The sequence below is a fragment of the Pogona vitticeps genome, chromosome 5 (assembly GCF_051106095.1).
Source record: "Pogona vitticeps strain Pit_001003342236 chromosome 5, PviZW2.1, whole genome shotgun sequence".
Taxonomy (NCBI): domain Eukaryota; kingdom Metazoa; phylum Chordata; class Lepidosauria; order Squamata; family Agamidae; genus Pogona; species Pogona vitticeps.
Window position 1 is genome coordinate 109,169,219 of NC_135787.1, and position 22,668 is coordinate 109,191,886.

Consider the following 22,668-nt stretch of genomic DNA (forward strand, 5'->3'; position numbering starts at 1 on the left):
GGATTATTTCCTGACCAGTCACTGTTGTTTAGTATCTCAATATAAAGTGCGCTTTTGAGAAAGCTATGGAGAAACATTAATGGGTTTATATTCCAGCTGACCTGTTGTCTTACACTTAATAGCATCTGCACAACTGCCCTCCTGTTTGGAGCAGTGGTTCCCAACCTTGGGTAACCCAGGTTGTTCTTGGACTGCAATTCCTAGAAGCCTTCACCACTATCTGTGCTGGCTAGGGCTTCTGAGAGTTACAGTCCAAGAACACCTGGGTTACCCATAGTTAGGAACCACTGATCTAAAAGATATTTTCTTGTGCATCATAGGTCTAGATATGATAGAAGTTTCAGATAATTATGTTTTATTATAGTCACAGTGGAAGAGAGCTGGTTGCCTGGTTTTATGCTAAGAATAAAAAGTTGACCTCTTCAGGAAAAATTCAAGAATACAGTGGTGCCTCGCTTAACGATTTTAATTGGTTCCAAAAAAATCGTCGCTATGGGAAAACATCACTAAGCGAAATGCGGTTTCCCATAGAAATGCATTGAAAACCGGATAATCCGTTCCAATGGGAACGGATTGCCATCCTTAAGCGAAAATCGCCATAGGAAACATCGCTAAGCGAAACACGGTTCCCCAATTGAAATGCATTGAAACCTATTCAATGCATGTCAGTGGGGAAAAAAAATTACAACAAATTTGAAAAGAGTCAGAACAAAGTCAAATTAGTTTATTAAGTGCACTTATGATTTCAAGCATTCTAAACATTTTTTAAATATTTTAAACATATAAAAAACAGCCAACATGAGGCTGTCAAAACCATCGTTAAGCGAAACAGGGGGACCCAAATTGTCATCGCTATGCGAAGCATGGTCCCAAACATTGCTATGCGAAAATCACCCATAGGGAACATCGTTAAACGGAGTGCAAGATCGCTCCGGAGAAGTCATCGCTAAGCGAATTCGTTGTTAAATGAAGCACTCATTAAGCGAGGCACCACTGTATTTAGTTGGCAATTATTATTCTGCTACATATCATGTGACAACTTTTGTGCCTTTCGGTAAACTATTGAACCATTTTTCTGAAAGGACAGTTCCCATCCTGTTTATGAGGTGGTGATGAATTCGGTGTGGGGGGAGAGACAAAATGCTGGGCAGCAGAGTGCTCGGCTCCTTTAGTCAGAGTCAAAAGAAACAATAGATACTAGAGCAAAGTCTGGTGCCATGACAAATGGATCTCTTTCTACAAAATATGTGCTGAAGGTATTACCTAGTTTTATCCCCAGAGCAGTCTGAAAGTGAGAGGAGGAGGGAGCAATAGCTACTGACAGATCAGAGCCCAACACATGGAAATGAAGAGTGGGGGGGAAAAAGAATCCGTGGCTGCCAATTAACCTATTTCACACTCATCAGTGTAACAATATTTTCGTTTTATATGTATGACACCTTATTTACTCTGCTGTGTGTCATATTCCCGAGACATGGAATTTTGAAATTGTTGCCTCCTGTAGCTCAATGCAATGTAGAAATTGGAGGTGTGGAAGTCTACTCTTTTGAGAACAATGACAATAACCAAACAGCTCAGGATAATGGCAACTTTAATGTTGGCAGCAAATGTTTAGCTGAAGAATTTCAGTTTGGGAGCAAATTTGCCTAAAGAAGAACCCTTAAAACTATTACAGATTATGGACTTCTTTATTAATTTTCACTGCTGGCTTTTTGTGCTCTGCCTTGGTTTCAAAGTTCTTAGCATACCTTCAAAAGCTTTTCAGATGGGAGCAACAAAGTAACTTGCTTGTAAATAATTTAGTGTGCTACTTTTAAGAGAAATTGACACATGCTGAAGAATAAAGCAGCTTATGACAATTAAAAATAAATATTTATGTTCATATTTAGTTTGTCACTATTTCAAAATGAGAACATGTGTTTCATGTTGGTTTTAAATAATGAAATGTGGAACAAATGAAAGATAAATTTTCTATAAGCTACAAGGAAGTTAAGCAGACGAAAGTTTTGTTTACAGCTTAAAACTTCAACTGTGACCTCTGACAATTGACGCAAATCTTAATTACAAATAGAATTATACATTTTAAGAACCATTCAGAACAAAGGAATGTTTTTCCCCTCCTGGATTTCTTGGTGATAGTTTTAATTAGCTGGAAGTCTTTGAAAAACTGTAGACCTTGATGGCTGCTCAGCTGCTGATGGAAGAAAGTTGCTCACTTCAAATAGCACTTGGAAGAGCTGGAGAAATGTGCGAGTTTCAGCCCAAGATACTACACAATTGGTACATTTCCCCCCCATCCCGCTTCCCCTGCCCCCCCGCCAATATACAGGAACTCTACATACATGATATTTAAATGGTGAAAAAAGAATCAGCAGCATTCTTTCATAACATACCAGTTACTCAAAGAGGGAACATTAAGTTGAATTAATAGACTATACACCATCTATTCTAGCCATTTTCATATAGGATGTGGCTATTAAAGGGCAAACACCAAGAATAGAAATGCCTAGTTTAAAAATAACAATTGAATAAAATGAAGCAGAGGGGACAATAAATAACCGTAATTGTTAGTTTACAATTATGGATATCTTGAAACAGATCTGAATGTATAGACGTAGCCAAAAACGAATAAAAATAACTGACAATGAAGGAGAACAAATAACTGAAGGCATTATGTTATATTGATTCTTATTGCAGCTGTTAGGAAATGTGTTAGTTGTTTAAAGTACAGTATATTGTTCCACAGCAACAGGGTCCTTTGCAAGAAGAAGGTAATCGAGGAAGTTCTCTGAAAGTCTCCCTTCTCAGCTCCTTTTTCTTTTTTGTATCCAGGTTTAAAAACAAAAAGCAAACAAGTACCTTTCTTCTGTTAAAAAATTTCATGGGACAAGACAGTGTATGTACAGTGGTACCTCGCTAGATGATTACCTCACAAAACGGTTTATTCGCAAGACGATGAGTTTTTGCGATTGCTATAGCGCTTTGCAAAATGGTTTTCCCTATGGGTGAATTTCGCTGGACAATGTTTCAGTCCATGCTTCGCAATACGGTTTGGGGGTTTTTTGACTGTTTTTCACAAGACGACGATTTTGACAGCTGGTCTGCGCATCGCAAAACGGTTTTCCCTATGGGTGATTTTCAACGGATTTCAATGCATTCCAATGGGGAACCGCATTTCGCAAGATGTTTTCGCAAAACAGTGATTTTCGTGGAACGAATTAACATCGTCTTGCAAGGCACCACTGTATTTAGCTCTGAGATGGTGGCGATCACAGGTTGTTTACAAAAATGGGTGGGATAAGTAAACAGCAGTTTGTCCACCTTGCAGATGGGGTTTTAACTGCTATCATTTGTTCTAATTTAAATCAACTAAGAGGAAAGTGCAACCAGAATTATATTTGAATTAATTACTCTAAATGGAAGGTTTAGGTCTTATTTTTTTCCTCAAACCACACTCATCTCCCATTATATATGTTAGTTACATAAGATAAGCAATACTTTCATTTAATTCATCCATTTCTAACTTTGATCAACTCTGAAGAAGTTCATAGGGGAAGAGAGTTTTCCCTGTTTTAATAAGGTGCATGTTGGGCTAAAAGTGTCTGGCAAGGTTATTTAGAAAACAAACATATATGGTTTTGTGTGTGAAGAAAGATTGACACTATGACTGAACTAATTATAGATTTATCTAGATGGATCTTTGAATCCTGATCTCCTCACACTCTCTGCACTGGCTGTCTTTAAGAGTCAAACTAGACATGACTTGGAATCCATCGTTTCTATGTGTAAGAACAAGATTTCCTCAGAGATATACATCTCAGTAAACAGATGTGCAAATTAAGCCCATGTTTACCTTCTAATGACCAATCACAAAACTAGATTTAGTGTGTTATAATTGTCTTAAATCAATTGTGCTTTAATTGTGGTTCTAAACCACCAAGAGTAGCAATTTACTAAATGTGCAGTATAAAAATTGAATCAATAAAATAAATAAAACTAAACATGTAGGGCATATCACTATTTTGTGGGGAGTACCTCTACAAAAAATGTGATAATGTAGATCTGGTTGGATCATCAGAAAATAATAAGCGTAATGACAAATTCTGTTGACTACACCAAGGGAATAGATCTTAGATGCAGTTTGGATATCACACCAAACCATGATTTTCTCAGACCATCAGACAGAGACCAGGCTATGTTTTAAATTGGCAGATGTACCACATACATAGTTGTACTTGTCCTCCTCTCACTATTCAGGTTTATAAGCTTCTTTTGTCTACATGGGTTAGCAGCTTCTGGAGCAACAGAGATGGCTTTGGGGGTGACTAGATGGCTAAATTATCCCAGCCTGGATTGGGCTTGGTCAGACTAAACAGGGTCACTTGGAGGTGCAGTATGTTGTTTGCGTACTATGCAAGGATCAAATGGTTTCAGAGCAAGCAAGCACACTGTACCTCTAGTGACCCTATTTAGCCCTTCCTCCTTTTAAAAGGAAAGAATAAAAGGAAAGAAAAAGATTCCCCTTCTTGTCCCTTTCAGTATCTTCCAAGGCCCCTATGTCATGTGATCACTGAAAAAAAGGAGTGAACTAGCAGGACAAATCCCCATTTAGTCACATTCCAAGGTTTGCGAATTGAGATATCATAACACAACATAGGTACCACATGCCAGTTTAAAATTATTTATATTTTTATTTGCCATGTGGTAGTATACTTTGCCTCATATATGTAGATACAATGCTATACTGTAGTTAACGTTCTTTACCTATAGATGTTATACCTGAATAGAACCTTGATTTCTGAATAGAGATGAGAGACAAATATGAATATCATCACCACAGGTGACCAGGCTGTTTGACCCTCCTCCCAGAACCGGGCCATCTACTTACTACTCGCAATGCGGTGTATGCGCCCGTCATCGTTCGCACCTTGCCAATCACGGAAGTAGCCCAACTGGGGAGACTCATCATCCTGCTTTCTCACTGGGTTGGTCAGCAGTGCAGGGAGGTGTTGAGACCCCGGCCGGGCAACTTCCACGATTGGTGCAGTGTGAATGATGATGGTTGTGTGTGCCACACCACAAGCAGTAAGTGGACGGCCCAGTTTTCAGTGGAGGATCCAATCGGCCTGGCCACCTATGGTGGTGATATTTGTATTCGTCTCCCCTGGGAGATAAATGTGAATGTTGTTGTTGTTTAGTCATTAAGTCATGTCCCCGTTAAGTTGTGATCCCATGGACCAGAGCACGCCAGGCCCTCCTGTCTTCCACTGCCTCCCGGAGTTGGGTCAAATTCATGTTTGTTGCTTCGATGACACTGTTCAACCATCTCGTCCTCTGTGGTTCCCTTCTCCTCTTGCCTTCACACTTTGCCAACATCAGGGTCTTTTCCAGGGAGTCTTCTCTTCTCATGAGATGGCCAAAGTATTGGCCATCTCATGAGTCTCAGCTTCAGGATCTGTCCTTTCAGTGAGCACTTAGGGTTGAAAGTGAATATCCCATCTCTATTTCTGAAACAAAGAACCATGACTTTTTCTTTCTTTCCTTGCACAATTAAGGTTTTAATTTTTTTTTAAATCTAGGCTCTTTCTCCACACTGGGGTACAATGGAATTTGACATTATTATGTTTTCCATCTGATATTAGCCTAGTCACTTAACACTTTGCTGCATGTCCCCTCACAGACTTTTTTTTACTCATGTGTGAACAGGGCCTATCAGTGATGTGTGAAGTATGTTCATGATAAGCTTAGTACTTTATAATCACTGAAGCCAGTCATGTGAATCTCCTCTAAGCATTCATCCCTGAAGAGTTCAGATGATGGTCATGGGAATAGGCAGAGTCCAGAATGCATTAATCTGTTTTGTGGCATGGAAGGTGTAGGCGTTTTTTGTCATTCTTCAAAGCTAATAGTGTTTGAAGGATTTCAGACATTCCTTTTTGGGGGGTTAAAACACACTATGCTGAGTAGCTCATCTTCATTATATATTCAGCGGGATAACATGGTTAGCATCATTTGCAATGGCCTTTTGGGGTCCAATCATATCCTCAGTATTACTATGTTCCATTTATGAAGGGCTTCTTTATCCCATACAAATCAACTTTGGGAAGAGGCAATGTAAAGCAGAGAAGAGGAAAGGGTGCCTAATATTTTCCTCATGTACTCTTCTTCATTCACCTCTCAGAGTTTGACAAAGTTACTTTTCAACAGTTTCAACAATCATCTAGGTATCATAGTCAGTGATCATGCTGTCTGAGGAGTTCTGGGATTTATAATCCAAAAAGGAACATTTTGAGGCTATGACATTTTGAAGCTCATTGGGGGGGGGGGGAGGTGAGGCGACATCCAGCCATATCTATCTCAAGTGTAGCTTCATTGGGATTCTGCAAATATGATAATTCTCCAGTGATGAATCCATTCTTTGCTCTTGTGATGCTGTCTTCTCCTGTAGCAGATAGGCAGGCTGAGCAACTTTAATTACAGAGATAGCTCGATAGACCGTGATACTTACTGTACAACTGTGGAGAATCCTGGCCAGTTATTGCTTTAAAATTTTTTACAAGTTCACATTGTATGTAAATCTAGTCTTCTGCAACCTCTGTCATAAATTTGATGCAAAGCTGCTATTTTCAACAGCTCCTCCATGTGACATATTTTGTCTAATTGTTCCACCCTTAGTTTTGAATTATTTATATTTGTATTTCTAATTTGCTATTGTTGTTTTTAAAAAATGTGCTCATTCAAAGCAAAGAACCGCGGAATTGCAATACCAGTAGATTTGGACAGTCAAGTCAACACTTTATTCATGAAGAGTCACACTAACATGGTCCAGAGAGCTGCAATGGGCTGGAGAATGACTGCTCGCAGTGGTCCTCGCTTTAAAGAAGCCCTTGGAGGGCCAGCCTGGGATTATAGGAACATCATTGAGAAACTACAGGTATGGTAGAAAGCACACACATATACATACTTTGTGTTCTTGGTAAGAAAAAAACTTGCAAGAAGGGTTCGAAGACACAATGCTTATGAACAAGCTATCCCCTACTGAGATAAATAATCTGGGCTACATTCTTAAATCTGTTTCACCAATTGGACACCCCTTGTCCCGGCTCCTAGTTTATGTTTCTGATCTGGTAGAATGTGAAGAAGCTCCAGAATTTTTTAATTTGTAGTATACTATTCTTTTATAACATATATTGAAAGGACCCATGGCCATCTGCTATATGTGAGTAGGTTCAGCAGTGTTTATCTCAGTCCTGCTATATGCCTCCCTGCTTCATTTACAAATATATATAAATGAAGCAGGGAGACACAGAGAAACCACTAATCTGGCTGTGTGCTCTGACGTGTACAGTTCATTGACTGGGTTATAAATAAGTGTCTTCTGCCGTTTCCCAGAGGTAGGAAACCCAGAGATACAGTATGAACAGCCTAGGTTACTAGGACTCAAGTGCTCTGGTCAGGCCACCTCCTGGGTTATTAGCATGTACAAGACAGCACAGGTTTCTTCCCTCAGTGGAAGGCATCTTTTGAGGGCTCATCGCATTATTTGCTATAGCAACCAGGAAATTAGTGATGTGAAACAATTTCTTAATACTGAATTATTGTCAATATATCTGCTGTACGGATGTTTTGGCACAGTTTCAAAATTGTTCACAAGTGGCGATATTTCATTTTGAACTAGCTTTGTTATCCTGCGTACCTGTTTGCTATTTCTTCTGACTAAAAGCAATGAAAATATGCTTATAGAAGAAGATTCCTTCTGTCAGAGAAAGTGAATCTTTGGGCCCAATCCAAGCCCTTCTGGCACAGACAGATTATTAGAGTAAGCAACATTGTATAGTATTACTGTATAGTGTACAGTATATAGAGTGCCTGGACAAAGTTAACAGTCTTCCTAATTTTCATCTCGTGAACCTAGTTCATCACTTCATCTGGAAATATGATGAAACATTTATCTTGCTGTGTGAATGAGGGGAAAAAAGACTGTGTTATTCAGAGAATCAGTTCTAATCTCTCTTTTGTTGTTGTTGTTGTTTTTTTTGTTTAGGATGTAGTAGCCTCTTTGGAACAGCAATTCAGTCCTATGATGCAGGCTGAATTTTCAGTGTTGGTTGATGTATTGCACAGTCCTGAACTTCTCTTTCCTGAGGGAAGTGATGCTAGAATCAGATGTGGAGCTTTCATGTCCAAGTAAGTGTCAAATGCAGGTTGTTTTAATTCTTTAAAAAATGTCTCTGACTGTTAGTGAAATGGCTTTTGCGTTTAGCTTGGGTCTGGTTGTTTCCCACATGGTGCCATTCACTGGTGGAGTGGCGTTCAATCGTCTGAGTAATTGACAGAAGCTATATATAGTATAGGAGGCAGCAACAAAAACCATCCCAAAGAAAAGGAAATGCAAGAAAGCAAAGTGGTCGTCCAACGAGGCCTAACAAATAGCAGAAAAGAGAAGGGAAACAAAATGCAAGGGAGATAGGGAAAGTTACAGAAAATGGAATGCAGACTTCCAAAGAATAACAAGGAGACAAGAGGGCCTTCTTAAATGAACAGTGCAAAGAAATAGAGGAAAATAATAGAAAGGGAAAAACCAGAGATCTGTTCAAGAAAATTGGAGATGGACAGGATAAAGGACAAAAATGGTAGGGACCTAACAGAAGCAGAAGACATCAAGAAGAAGTTTCAAGAATACACAGAGGAATTATACCAGAAAGATTTGGGTGCCCCGGATAACCCAGATAGTGTGGTTGCTGACCTTTTGCTAGACATGCTGGAGAGCAAAGTCAAGTGGGCCTTAGTAAGCATGACTAACAACAAGGCCAGTGGAGGTGATGGCACTCCAGTTGAAGTATTTAAAATCTTAAAAGATGACGCTGTTAAGGTGCTACACTCGATATGCCAGCAAGTTTGGAAAACTCAGCAGTGGCCAGAGGACTGGAAAAGAGAGGGAGTTTTTTAAAATTCCCAAAACTGACATTGTCAGGATGACTTTAATTTTTTGAAATTAAAGAGTCCTCCAATCCTGCAACCCCCACAGGATCCCCACAACAAAGGGGATTCTTTGGGACTCTGGGTACCTTTGGAAGATGGGGATCAGAATTTTTTTTATTTTTTAAAAACCACTGTGGTTGATGATGTCATGAGCCTTTCACACGTTGCTGTGAAAACAAGATTTTAGTTGATGAAAATAAGTACAAAGTTATCAGAATGAAGAATCCCATGGCACTTTCAATGTATATGATACCTTATCTCATTCTTTTTAACTTTAAGATTGATAAATCATACAAAAAGGCTAATGGAGAAGGAAGAAAAACTCTGCATAAAGATTCTCCAGACATTACGAGAAATGTTAGAGAAAAAGGACAGCTTTGCAGAAGAGGTATGTCTATCTTGGCCCTGAAAAGCAAAGAGTATATGTCTTGTACATACAGTATTAGCCATCATCATTGTGCAAATGGGCAGAGGCAAGCCTGTCATTTACTGAGAGATTTTGCAGGATCGTAATTATTTGGAGGTTAGGCATATTGTTATCCCATTCTCTTATCAATGCTATATATATATTAATTCTTTCCTATGTATGTTTTTGTTAATACTGCATTAGGGTAGTTGTATGTGCTTTGTGACACCAGTTGGCAGCCTTTGGCATTCAGATTTTGGTATCAAAAAAGTAATGGTTTTAATTCTGTATCTGTAACCAGGGTGGAATGACTAGTCGATTGTGCATTATCAGTGATTATCAAAGTGATTAATTACTTCTTTGAACCTTGTAACTATAGCTATAGCTATTTAATTTTAAAAGTAGGTCTCCAAGCCCTGATTATGATATTTATGGTGGACTCTTAGATTCCCCATTTAAGGGTGTTTTTCTGCTAAACAAAAATATATTTCTCTATGTCCAATTTCAAAGGAGAAGAGCATTGTCATTACTGTAGGACTCATATCCTGTGTTGACTTATGATTTGCTGGTATTCTTGTTCTCTCAGAAGTGTATCTGAGTTTAGCAAGCAGAATCTGTGATGAAATGTTGCTATACAGAGTGCTCATCCTTAGGGTCCACACCAGCCTTTCTGCATCTGTGACCCTTCTCTGATTAGAGGTTAGAAATAAATCTATGCTGCTGTTTTCACTATACTGAGCATGCTGGGAAGGATCTTGGACTGGGAAAATCAGGAATTATTGAGAATTGCTATCACTACCACAATTCAGGCTAGAGTTCTGAGTTCTGAGTAGAGGACTTTCAGAAATAACAGTGGTGTTATTGGTTGATGATGGTGATAATGAAAAATTAGCTATTTGTAGGCTAAACCCAATATTAGTTTTACTTAGACTCAATGAAATGCTACCCCGTGTAGGACTGATGTTGCATTCAGTGCTGTATATTTGTATTCTTCTCATTTATTGACCCATAAGATGCTTTGAGAACTAATATTGGCTGAAAATTTGTGTGTGATAAAATATATTCCGCATGCATAGTGGTTTACAGGATTGTGCCAGAGGCTTTATAGGGAAATCACTCACATCAGGCAATCAAGTTGGTTTCTTTCCATTCAATATAGATTTACAACAGAAAGTTAAAACAACATAAAAGGTTAAAGTGACTCTGTTAAAAACAGATTATTCTCAAACCAGCTGTTTAGAACAGCAGCTGAAACCAAAATGAAGCGGCATCAGTTCATGCTTGTCTGAAGGCCAAGTCAAATGAGTGTACTAAACCATGGAGGTCCTTCTTTCACTGTGTCCTTGTAGATTATCTATAGGGAGAAGGAGATGTACAATTCAGGTGCAATTAAAAAAAGAAGTCATTTTTCATTTGTCCGGAAGCCTCCCTTCAGATGGTGGCTGTACCCAGAACACTGTCTCCCCTGCTGTCTTCAACTTATGGGAGGATATACTCAAGAGGGTGCTCCATAGCATCATGATTATTCTGATCCCGCAGATACATTGCAATGGCATTACACAAGCATATGTGCTGTCATAGCTAGCACCATCCTGCATGAGGAGGACAGGTCTCTGTTGTCCTCCTGCAGCTCAATTGCTATCCCATTCAAAGGTCAGGGAATGCACAGAGGATTCTAAGGGCTTGTCCAGAAGGTTGGTTTGGAGCATATTATTTTTGTCCTCTGAATACTGCTTTTTCTTTTTCTTCACAATGCTACTGTTTGCTCTGCAAATTCACATCTGAAGTATTTTATTCTGGTGATGTGGTCCACAAAGAGGATGCAAGCAGCAACATTTTCTCAGCACACAATGCCCATTCACCCTCCTCCTTTGCCAATTTATCTGCCCTGTTTTCTGCTCGTTTCATCTTCTTCCATTGTTCTTGCAGCTCTTCTTTGTCCATCCCTTTCCTGCCCTGATGCCAAAATCAATCAAAACTACAGTTTTGAGAACAATCAAGGCACTATTTATTTGTGTTGTGTTGGTGCCAAGCCCATACCAAAAACAACAACAATAAACAAACAATGAGTTTAATGCTAAAGTGACTTTTTCTTTGCATTCTACCAAGCTAGCGCTAAACTCAGGAGAAGTTTTAGCTCTAAGCAACATCAGCGCTAAATTTACTGAGTTTAGCACTGAAACAGCCATTGCAAAATTTTTAAAAATGAGCACGAGTATTCAAGCTAATGAGAAGCAAGAGAGTTACTGCCAGCCCCATGTTACTGGGGATGTTCTGCACTATGAACTGAAGATGTAAAAGGTCCAAAGATACCAGTATGTTTAACCACATCATTCAATACTGGTACAAAATAATATGGAACATACTATTTAAAAAAAAACTATATGCCAGGCTAAACTAGAACATCATAGAAAAAGAGAAGTTGCAATTGGTGTAAATAATAATCAAAATGTTGTTGAGACAAAAATGATGTGATATATGCAAAATCTGGAGTGTAAAGCAGGACAAGTGCTAGTTTGGACAAGCCCTGAATCAGGTATTGAGTCTTATTTTTTTAAACTGTGTGTAAAAGTAGTATGAGTCAACTGATATGAGCAGAAATACAGTGCACTGGATGTTTTGAAACTATGATGTTCAGATACCACTAGAGGGTGCAGCTTTCACAGCAAGAGGCACTTGGTGTTTCTGCTTTCAAGCATGGACATTGGATGTCTGTGAGCCAAAGCACCTTAAATGACCCCAGTTGTTTTCTTTGATGAAGAGAGGGATTGTAGTCATGGGTGCCCTTCAGAACAAGGGTGGTTTCTCCTCTATTAACCCCGTGAATTTGCCATTGCTGAAATATAATTAATTATGCAAAACTGTGATTTTGTTTTTTGTGACACTTCACAACTTTTTCCCTCATTTCTTAGTGATGTGAATCAGTTTTCTTAAAGAGAATGTAACAAGATTTAACATCTGAAAATCCTGTTTATCTGACAATCTTCTGTGTATCTTCCTTAATTTACCCTTCCCAGCACACTGATTTGCACCAGTGGGTCTGCTGCATGAATCTTAAAATATCGATCATGTCCAGTTTGGATGTAATGGGGTTGTATGAAAGTTAGGTCCGGTATTCAGAAGCATATACAGTATATTGTTAAGACATGTCATACATTTGGTAGAAACAAAAACTCTGAGCAAGTAGTATCACAGATAATACTGTGATGACAAGCAAAGTCAAAGCCCATTTTTGAACCTTTAATATTAAAATACAATGGCTGAAATCCTGTTGCTTAGCGTAGTAAGCTGCACAATAGAGTAGGCCCGTTGAATCAATGGAGATTTGGTGAGTCAACTCATCTTTAAATGCACTTGATTCAAATCGGCCTATTTTAGTTGTGACTTAATTTAGCAAAGTAAGTTGCAATTAGAGTAGCTCCCCTTGAACCAATGGAATTTATGGAGGAGTTGACTCACAACATTTCCACCTAGTCAGTGGGCCTCCTATGTTATGACTTACTATGCTAAGTAATAGGATTTCAGCCATTGATTTATTCTTCTTCATTGTATATAATTATCTTAGTACAGATTACACTGATAACAAGAATATCTATCATTCATTCAAGTATCCACAAAGTAATGAAATTAGCTTCAAAAGATTTTGTACACAAGCAACTTCTCTAATTTGTTTTTACTTTATGTATGTTTGCTGAATTCATAGAAACCATGTACAGTGGTGCCTTGCTTAACGATGCTAATTCATTCTAGCGAAATCATTATAGAGTGAAAACGTCGTCAAACGAAATAAAAAACCCCATTGAAATGCATTGAAAACCGATCAGTGCGTTCCAATGGGCTGAATACCTGCTCGTCCAGCGAAGATCCTCCAAACAGCAACCATTTTCGGTGCCTGTAAAGCGAGGAATCCGTCCTAGAAAACAGCAGGGGGCCATTTTCTTCAGCTGGTGGCCATTTTGAAACCCGACGATCAGCTGTTTGCTGATTGTCATAAAGCGAAAACCGGGTCCTGAAGCAGGGAACCGATCATCGCACAGTGAAAAAATCCCATTTAAAACATCATTTTGCGATCACAAAAGCGATCGCAAAAACGTCAACGTAAAGCGGATTCATCGTAGAGCAGGTTAATTGTCCAGCGGGGCACGACTTTAGCTCTGCAAAAATGAATACATTCAAATTCTTTGGAAAAACCATTTAACCCAAAAGACTTGAAGAATACATGAACAGCTTTATGACCACCACCCCCAATGCCTTGGTTTCTCTGCATAAAAAACTGACTGTGGTTAGAATGCAGAGTAATTAAGGGGATTAAAATAAGTACATATCTTTATGTAATAAAGTGTTTCAAAGAGCACCATTTCACACAATGCAGAAGGCATGTTTGGGAATGTGGGAATCACAGAAGATTACAGCAGTTCTGTAAACAACAACCGTGTAACAATTCAAACTACAACACTGTTGAAACGTGAGTGAACACATATCTTCACGTTGGCAAATGCTATTTTTTATCTTCCCCCTTCAACTACTATTTCACTAGTTAAAACTCTTCATCCCTTTCTCGGAACAGTAAGAGCAGCTTAAATTTTGTAACACTCTCCTCATCATGTTTCTAACTGCAGCCTTTCAGAGCTATCAAACATTTTTTTCTGGTAGCTCTCTACAGTGGGGTCTTGACTTGAGAACTTAATCCGTATTGGAAGGCGGTTCTCAAGTCAAAAAGTTTGCAGGTCAAATCTGCATTTCCCATAGGAATGCATTGAAAACCATTTGATCTGTATCTGTTCTTTTCCGTCCATAGAAACTAATGGGAAGCTGCTATTCTGCCTTCAACCACTAGAGGGGGATATTTTGTTTATTTTTTCCTTAGGTCAAGAAAGGTTCAGGGAAGGCAGGGAAAATACAGTCCAGGCAGTACCAGGCAGTCCGAAGACTGTCTCCCAATCCACTCTCTAAACGCTGGGAGGAGTGAGGAAGCAGACAGGCACCCTTTTCACTGGCCAACAGTTAACTGAAAGTTCAAATTTTGCACTTTCCCTGCCTCCCACGTGGTTTTTTTCAGTTTGTAACTCAAATCTAAGTATGTAAGTCAAGTCAATATTTTCCTATGAGAGTGGTTCGTAAGTCAAAATGTTCTTAACTCGAGCCATTCTTAAGTCAAGACCCCACTGTATTATGTTGCCACCGATCCAACCTGAGTCATGGACTAGAGACAAACATACACAGAAGTCAGAGACAGGGTCCTTCTTCTTTTCTCAGGCAACACACATGAATATCAATACTTCATTGCTTTGTAGCCAATTGAGCTATACACATGAATAAATAAACTGAATAAAAAAATACCGGGTTCTCTTTTTAATTTTTTTTTATTTTAATATAAACAAAATCATGCAAACATAGGAACACCTAATAACATATAATAAAAAAATCTGTATAAATTTTGCTCCCTCCCCAGCATCTTTGGGAGTTACTACCATTTTTAACCCTCTATGGCAGGGATCCCAACTGGTCCATGGTTCGGAAAAGGTTGGGGACCACTGCTCTATGGAGCCCCATTCTCCTTCCAAATTTTCATTGACTCTTACAAAGGTATATGTCCCTTTTTCATTATTAATACAAAGTCAATAAATTCTTTCCATATATCTATACGTATATTCTTACTTATTAACCCCTCTTTAACTTTACATGTCAACTTACCACTTCTAGCTATATCCCAAACCTTTCTATACCACTCATTTAATTGAAAATTATATATTGATTTCTAGTTCCTGGTTACAGTTACTCTTGCAGCTCTTAATAAATTGGAAATTAATTATTTAGTTGTCCAATTACATTGCCCCCCCAATCCAATATTGATAAAACCCCTTTTTAAGGACATACCTCTAATTTTAATTTAGTTCTTTCATTTAAAGAGCAGTTGCCAAACTTTCAATATTTTAACACATTCCCATGACATATGAAAATAAGTACCTACTTTCTGACATCCTCTCCAACACAACTTGGAATAATTAGTATATATTTTATTTAATTTCACTGGAGTGAAATACCATCTCCAAACTAATTTATATCCTTTTTCCTTTATCCTTACAGACATAGATTTCAATAGTCCTATATCGCATATATTTTTCAAAAAAACGGCAGTTATTTCTTCTCCCAAATCCATGAAAGGCTAAAGATAGTGTAAAATTGTATTTAAAAGAATTTGGAGAAATAACAGTTATAAATAAATCAGCAAAAATTAGCGATGATAGTGTTTAATTATAATAAAGATGAAAAAGAAATCATTGGAAAATAATTTTATATTAATAGTTGAAAGCTTGTTAAATACTTACTTTTAAATTAAGATGTAAACCGCCCAGAGTGGCCTAGTAGCCAGATGGGCATTATAGAAGCCGAATGAATGAATGAATGAATGAATGAATGAATGAATGAATGAATGAATGAATGAATGAATGAAAAAGGAGAATTTTTTGAAGCAAGAAATAAAAAAAAGTCAGATGATTTTAAGAAAATTGGATTTTCATGTAAACACACACGCACACACATTTATATATGATGTTACTGATTAAGAGCCAGAGGTTGGGAGTTTAATTTCCCACTGTACCTCCTTGACTGGGGCTGGACTTGATGATCCATAGGGTCCCTTCCAGCTCTGCAGTTCTAAGGTTGTCGTTGTTATTCAGAAATACCAGACATTCAATCAAAATTATAAAAACATTGACTGATATTATATAGCCGCCTAGAGTGGTCCTCACCAACCAGATAGGCGGGGTATAAATTAAATTAAATAAATAAATAAATAAATAAATAAGTAAGTAAGTAAATAAATAAATAAATAAATAAATAAATAAAATATAACAGTTTAAACCAAAAGCTTAAGTACCTGTTAAATATTGGCACACTATTCCGCTGTTCCTAATATTGCTGAGGGTTTTTTTTTTTGTAGCTCTGATGGTATTATTTCTGAAAACTGTGTGAAGTTTCTTGATACTGTTCCCAAAGCCCCAGTGACTACGGGGACTACTGAAGTGTGTTTCATCCACAAGCTAGATGTTTTGATTGCCAGGTGACTGTATTTTGTTAGTTTTTCCAGTTCTTTATTTTCAGCTCTGGCATTTCTGTGTTCTATTACTACTGGTAATGTTATATTCAAGGTGTCTATAAGTTTGGATCTGAAATACCACAAGATAAATTTCTGACACCTTACTTGATGTCCCCATGGGTTTTTGGAGACTGGCAAGTTTTTTCCCCCCCAAAATGGCCAGTGCACTAATTTTGCCACTCTATCATGTCTAATTTTGTAATTTGTTTGTGCAGTCTTTGAACATTCACAGATAAGGTGTCACAAAGAGTCATTATTTTCTTGGCAGATTCAACATTTGCTGTTAGTACTGATTCCTTGAATCTTAGCTTTCATCACATTAATTTTGAGTCTTTGTTCTTATGCAGCAAAAATCAAGTCTTTGGTTTCTTTCTTAAGGGTCCCCAGTTTTAGCCATGTCCCTGTTGAATTATTGTCATGCCTTCCATCAGTATTTCTCAGATGTTGTCAGTGTAGTGGCTTACTTTTCCAACTGTTCATTTATTTTCAATTTGTTATTTCTTACATTGAGTCCTGGTTTTGTTTATCTTCAAAATATTCTCAATTTTCACTGCCTTAAGTAATTTTTCTCTATTTGTAGTAATGTAATCATTTAGGTTTCTGTTTTCATTACTACCTGCTGTATCTGCAGTAATCCACAGCCTCCAATTTTTTGTGGTAATTATAACCTGTCCACATCGCTTTTTTGGATGTATGAAGCATGTTCACTAGCTTCCGTGTTTTTCAAACCAATTCTTCTAATCCATTTAAGGTCCAGTCTGTTATTCCAGCTGGGTATCTAAGTACTGGGACTGCCCATATGTTTATGGCTTTGATTGTATTTCCAACATTTTTATGTTAAGATTTTCTATAGTCTTTCTTAAAATCAAAATTAAATGTTGGAAATATAATCAAAGCCATAAGCTCATGGATAGTTCCAGTAATTAGATACCAGCTGGAACAATAGATTATGATGATGATAATGATGATTACCAAAGAAGATTTATTTACTTACAGTGGTGCCTCGACTTACAAACTTAATCCATCCCAGAAGATGTTCTTAAGTCGAAACGTTTGTAAATTGAATCAGCATTTCCCATAGGAATGCATTGAAAACTGATTAATCCGTTCTGGCTGTTTTTCTTCTTATGTAGAGGCACGGTTTGTAAGTCGAAGCATTAGTTCCCATAGGAACTAATGCAAAACCGGTTACTCCGTCCTCTACCAAAAGAAGAATTTTTCTTCTTTTAACCTAAGATGAATTTAGGCTTAAAAAGGGCAGGAAAGGAGGGAGGGAGGGAACAATGGGGAAAAGAGGAAAGAAAGAAAGAAGGTCATCACTGGGGCACACAGATCCCTCAGACAAAGGTTTGTGCTTTTAAGCACAAAAAGAGAAAAGACACACAGAGAGAAGACAATGGAGGAGGAGAGAGTTTGGAGTTTAAAACACATTTTAAACCCACACATTTTACAACACATTAAACTAAGCAACTTTTAAACAAAACATATTTTAAAACAAACCAAGAAAATTTTAATGAAGCCACAGAATCCAGCAACCATTATTCCAGCAAACAGACCCATCAGCACAAAAAGAGAGCAGAGAGAGAGAAAGTATTGGAGCCTCAGCTGAACTGGAGAAATTCACAGGAAATTTGAAAGGAAGAATTGAGAATCTATTAAGAAAGATATAAGTCATCAGGATAAAAGACTAGTTAAAAATGGGGAATAAAGAGCAAATAAAACAAGTGTTAGAAATTATTAGAATATCTTGATTTAATCTTACTCAGCTTGAGCAGTAGTAGTTGTTGTTGTTTAGTTGTTAAGTCATGTCTGACTCTTCATGACCCCATGGACCAGAGCACGCCAGGACCTCCTGTCTTCCACTGCCTCCCAGAGTTTGGTCAAATTCATGTTGGTAGCTTCGGTGATACTGTCCTACCATCACATCCTCTGTCGCCCCCTTCTCCTCTTGCCTTCACACTTTCCTAACATCAGAGGCTTTTCCAGGGAGTCTTCTCTTCTCATGAGATGGACAAAGTATTGGAGCCTCAGCTGAATTGCTCTCTAAAATAACACAGGTTTCCCTGAAGGCAAATGCCTTTCCCTGCCCCAGAGCAAATCGTAGATTTCTTTGCATGCTACACACACCCTCCTTACAAAGTTTGTTGGTAGTCCCACTAAGCAAGGAGGATACACATGATACTGTAATTAGTAGCTGTGGGAAATCTGATGTCTTAAAACCTAGTCAATTCTTACTCATTTAAAACACATGCACGCTCATATACACCACATTACACACACTTGAGGAAGTGAATTTTATTCATTAAAGTTTGCATAGAATGTTTCATTTTACTGGTCTAAATAAAGGTATCACCTCTTCTACTTTTGGATAAATATTCACATCTTTCTTGTCTTAGAAGTTCCCTCACAAAATGGCTATAATATGGGCCTAAGGGATGATGATAAGTAAATTATATTCTATTAAGTTTCACTTGTAAAATGTTAGTAACTATTTGGTCTTGATTAAAATTCTGCTCAGAAATCATTGATCTCTGGAACCTGCTATGATCTCTGGAACCTCATAGCAGGTTCCAGAGATCAATAGGCATGTTGATCAGAGCTTTTATCCCTAATTCCCAATCCCTCAGCTAGCATGGCTACTGCCTGGGTATTCTGGGAGCTGCTGTCCAAAATTATAACTTTCCAAGATCTGATTTTTTTAGGTAAAGGCAAAGGTTTCCCTTGACATTTAGTCCAGTCATGTTCAACTCCCCGTTTCCAAGCCATAGAGCCAGAGCTTGTCCAAAGACACTTTCCGTGGTCACGTGGCCAGCGTGACTAGACACAAAACACTGTTACCACCGTGGTGGTACCTACTTATCTACTCGCATTTACATGCTTTCGAACTGCTAGGTTGGCAAGAGCTGGGACAAGCAATGGGAGCTCACTCCATTGTGTGGATTCAATCTTACGACTGCTGGTCTTCTGACCTTGCAGCATAGAGGCTTCTGTGGTTTAACCCACAGCGCTACAACGTCCCTACCTCTGATTTCTTACTCATAGTTTTATTGACATATATATCTGTGGTTTGTTAGAATAGTGAAGACACAAGGTTCCTATAATGAAAATTTCAGAGTTTACTGTCAAAAGAAACCGTTTGAGAGTGGTAGGAATTTTCTATTTCTGCTATTCTCTCTTTCTGACAACACGGTAGCTGTTCTCACTCAGGAGCAGGAATATTGTCATACTTACAACATGTGAATAAAACAACCACAGTGAATGCTTTTTAAATGTACTCCCATTTTGCAGTTATTGAATATATCTGAGAGAAGACCTTTGACTTCTACTGGGAGCCTTATTCTCAGATGAAATCTCTTTGTCCACTACTATTAAATCTCTACAAGCAGAAAATTTTCTGAACTAATTAATATAGATCAAGATGCTTGTTTAATGATGCATTTCAGATGTAGGAATCAATTTTTGCAAAATATTGGATTTTTCCTCTCTGGGGACTTGAATAATGCCATAAAGATTTGCTTGATACAAAGATTAGATTTTTTGATAGAAGACAGAAGTTTTGTTTCTTGCAGCATGGAAGATTCCCCCCAAAATCAAATTAGTAGCCAACAGCCCACAATGCAGTTGTTGCGATCATGGAGGTTCTTGAGAAATGAGGGGAAAAGAGAATAGCTCACAACAGGTTATTACAGACTTTGGGGGCTAAGAAAAAAGGTGTGATCTGCTTTTGTATGTCTGTCACCCACAAGACGCTACATGAAAGAGGGCATTTAACAGTGATGTGAGGCCTAGTTTAGAACCAACTCTCTTCATCCATGTGATTAGGAGGTTAATGTGATAGATAACTAAATATTGTAGCTGTTGCACACTTAGCGTTCCTTAAATTATCAGAAGTTATAATGTCATCTGTGCTTTAGCACAGTTATGCGTAGTAAATGGGAAGATGAAGCCTTTAAAAGCACATTGCCTGTATTTCATTTAGAAATTTATATGCATGGTTGTGACTATTTTTAGAGAATTAACAACAACAATAAGGAAGTCAAGATCTTGTGGGATTTCCAGATCCAAACTGATAGACACCTTGAACATAACACTCCAGACATAGTAGCAATAGAACAAGGAGATGTCTGGATCATTGACATTGCAATTCCACGGGATGCCAGAGTTGAAAATAAAGAATTTGCAAAACTAACAAAATATAGAGACCTGGCAATCAAAACATCTCGCTTGTGGATGAAACACACACTTCAGTGGTCCCCGTAGTCACTGCGGCTTTGGGAAAAATATCAAGAAATTTCACACAGTACTATAAGCAGTTGCAGATCTCAGAAATCACACCATCAGAGATGCAAAAATGGCAATATTAGGAATAGCATACATACTGGGCCAATATGTAACAGAAACTTAGGTTTTTGTTTAAAACTTGTATCTGTTATATAATACCTGTTAATGTTTTTATAATTTTGATTGACTGTGCCTGGTGTTTTTGATTATGATGATGTATGGTCAGGTCAATTCTGCCTTATGGCAACCCTTTTCAGGGTTTTCCAGGTTGAGAGTTGTCAAAAGTGGTTTATCATTCCCTTCTTCTGGAGGTACCCTGGGACTGTACAGCTTGTCCGACGCCACACAGGCTGGCTCTTTTCCCAGGAGGCACTGAGCTATCCAGCCAAGAGAGAATCCTTAGAGAACTGAAAAGAAGTTCACCAATAATAGTACTATTATTCTGGTCCCATTTGCTATATATAGTTTTATTTTAACAAAGGTATTTTAATTGATAGACCACTGTGTGTGTGTGCCAAAACACAGATTTTCAGAAAAGTCCTCTACTTATTTGGAATGGAAAACATAGCTAGTTAGATCATATGCTCTATCATCAAAGCATATACCATTGCAGATAAATCAATTACAAAATATATACTGTACATACGTATATATTTTCACCCTGGTTCTTGTTTTTGAAGGCAGCTGTTTGAAGTAGCACATAATTTTTAAAATAAATCATTTAGAGTTGGATCAGTGATGGGAGGTCAGCAAACGTAAGGGTTACATTCATTTATAATATGCTTTCCCATGTGATATCCTGTGCTTTGTTCAACATCTTTTTAAAAAGCCTAGATTGAAAGAGGAGAGGGGATGCTTATTCAGATTTGCAACTGACAGTAAACTGGAGTGTAGCTACTACAGCACATGCAAAACCTGGGCTCAAGTTGACCTTAACAGGTTGGGTAACTGGTCCAAAACAAATGAGCAAGAATAAATGAAAAGTCCTACATTCAGGCAAGAAAAATCAAACATACGAATTAAGAATTGATGAGAACTAGCTTGGCATTAGTATAATTATTATATACAAAAATGATCCAGTGCCTTTATAGGCTACAAACTAAATATGAATCAGCAGTGTAGGACAGTGGTTAAAACAGCTAATCCAATTCTGTCATCCATCAGCAGAGGTGTAATGCCCATGGAAGTAATACCACTCTATTCTGCTTTTGTTAGACCTTGCCTGTAGTACAGAATCCATTTCTAGGCAAGAAGGAGGTTGACAAGCTGGAATGTGTCTAGAGAAAAGCAACCAAAATGGTAAAGGGTCTGGAAACCATTCCTTATGAGGAATGTTTGAAGGCGCTTGGGGTCATTATTTTGGAGATGAAGAGCTTGAGTGGTGTTATGAAGACAATTTTAAAAACGTATCAGATGGAAGATGGAGCAAGCTTGTTTTCCGAGGCTCCAGAAGGCAGGACCTGAAGCAGTGGATTCGAATTAGAAGAGAGATTTCAGTAAAACATGAGGAAGAACATCTGGCTAAAGAACATTTTGCAATGGGATAGACTATTTTAGAAATTTTTAAACAGAGGTTGGATGGCCATCTCTCAGGGATGATTTAGCTATGGATTTCTTGAACCAACAGGGAAATTAGAAATTAGATTAGATGACTTTTAGATTGGACTAGAAGATTTTACACCATTACACTGGTGTAGCTAGCTGATGAAATTCTGGCCAACATTGGTGTAATTTTTACTTTTACTTTTCTTTTATTGGATTTTTACCCACCCACCCCCAGACAGAGTCTACTCAGGGCGGCTTACATACATAATAAAAACATAACAAAAACAACATCCTAAAAACATTTAAAACTTCAATTGTTTAACAATTATATAAATCCTTGCTAAGATGGAGTGAT

At 37.9% G+C, this 22,668-nt stretch overlaps 1 protein-coding gene across 5 annotated transcripts in view; it reads left to right on the top strand.

Moving 5' to 3' along the window:
• ITPR2 (inositol 1,4,5-trisphosphate receptor type 2) overlaps window positions 1-22,668 on the top strand; it is a 257,494-nt gene that overhangs the window by 127,313 nt on the left and 107,513 nt on the right. For all 5 annotated transcript variants that reach the window (XM_073000779.2, XM_073000781.2, XM_073000780.2 and 2 more), the window contains 3 exons: window positions 6,744-6,934; window positions 8,045-8,187; window positions 9,262-9,370. In XM_073000779.2, the coding sequence (XP_072856880.2) occupies window positions 6,744-6,934; window positions 8,045-8,187; window positions 9,262-9,370 (443 nt within the window). The remainder of the gene's footprint in view (window positions 1-6,743; window positions 6,935-8,044; window positions 8,188-9,261; window positions 9,371-22,668) is intronic.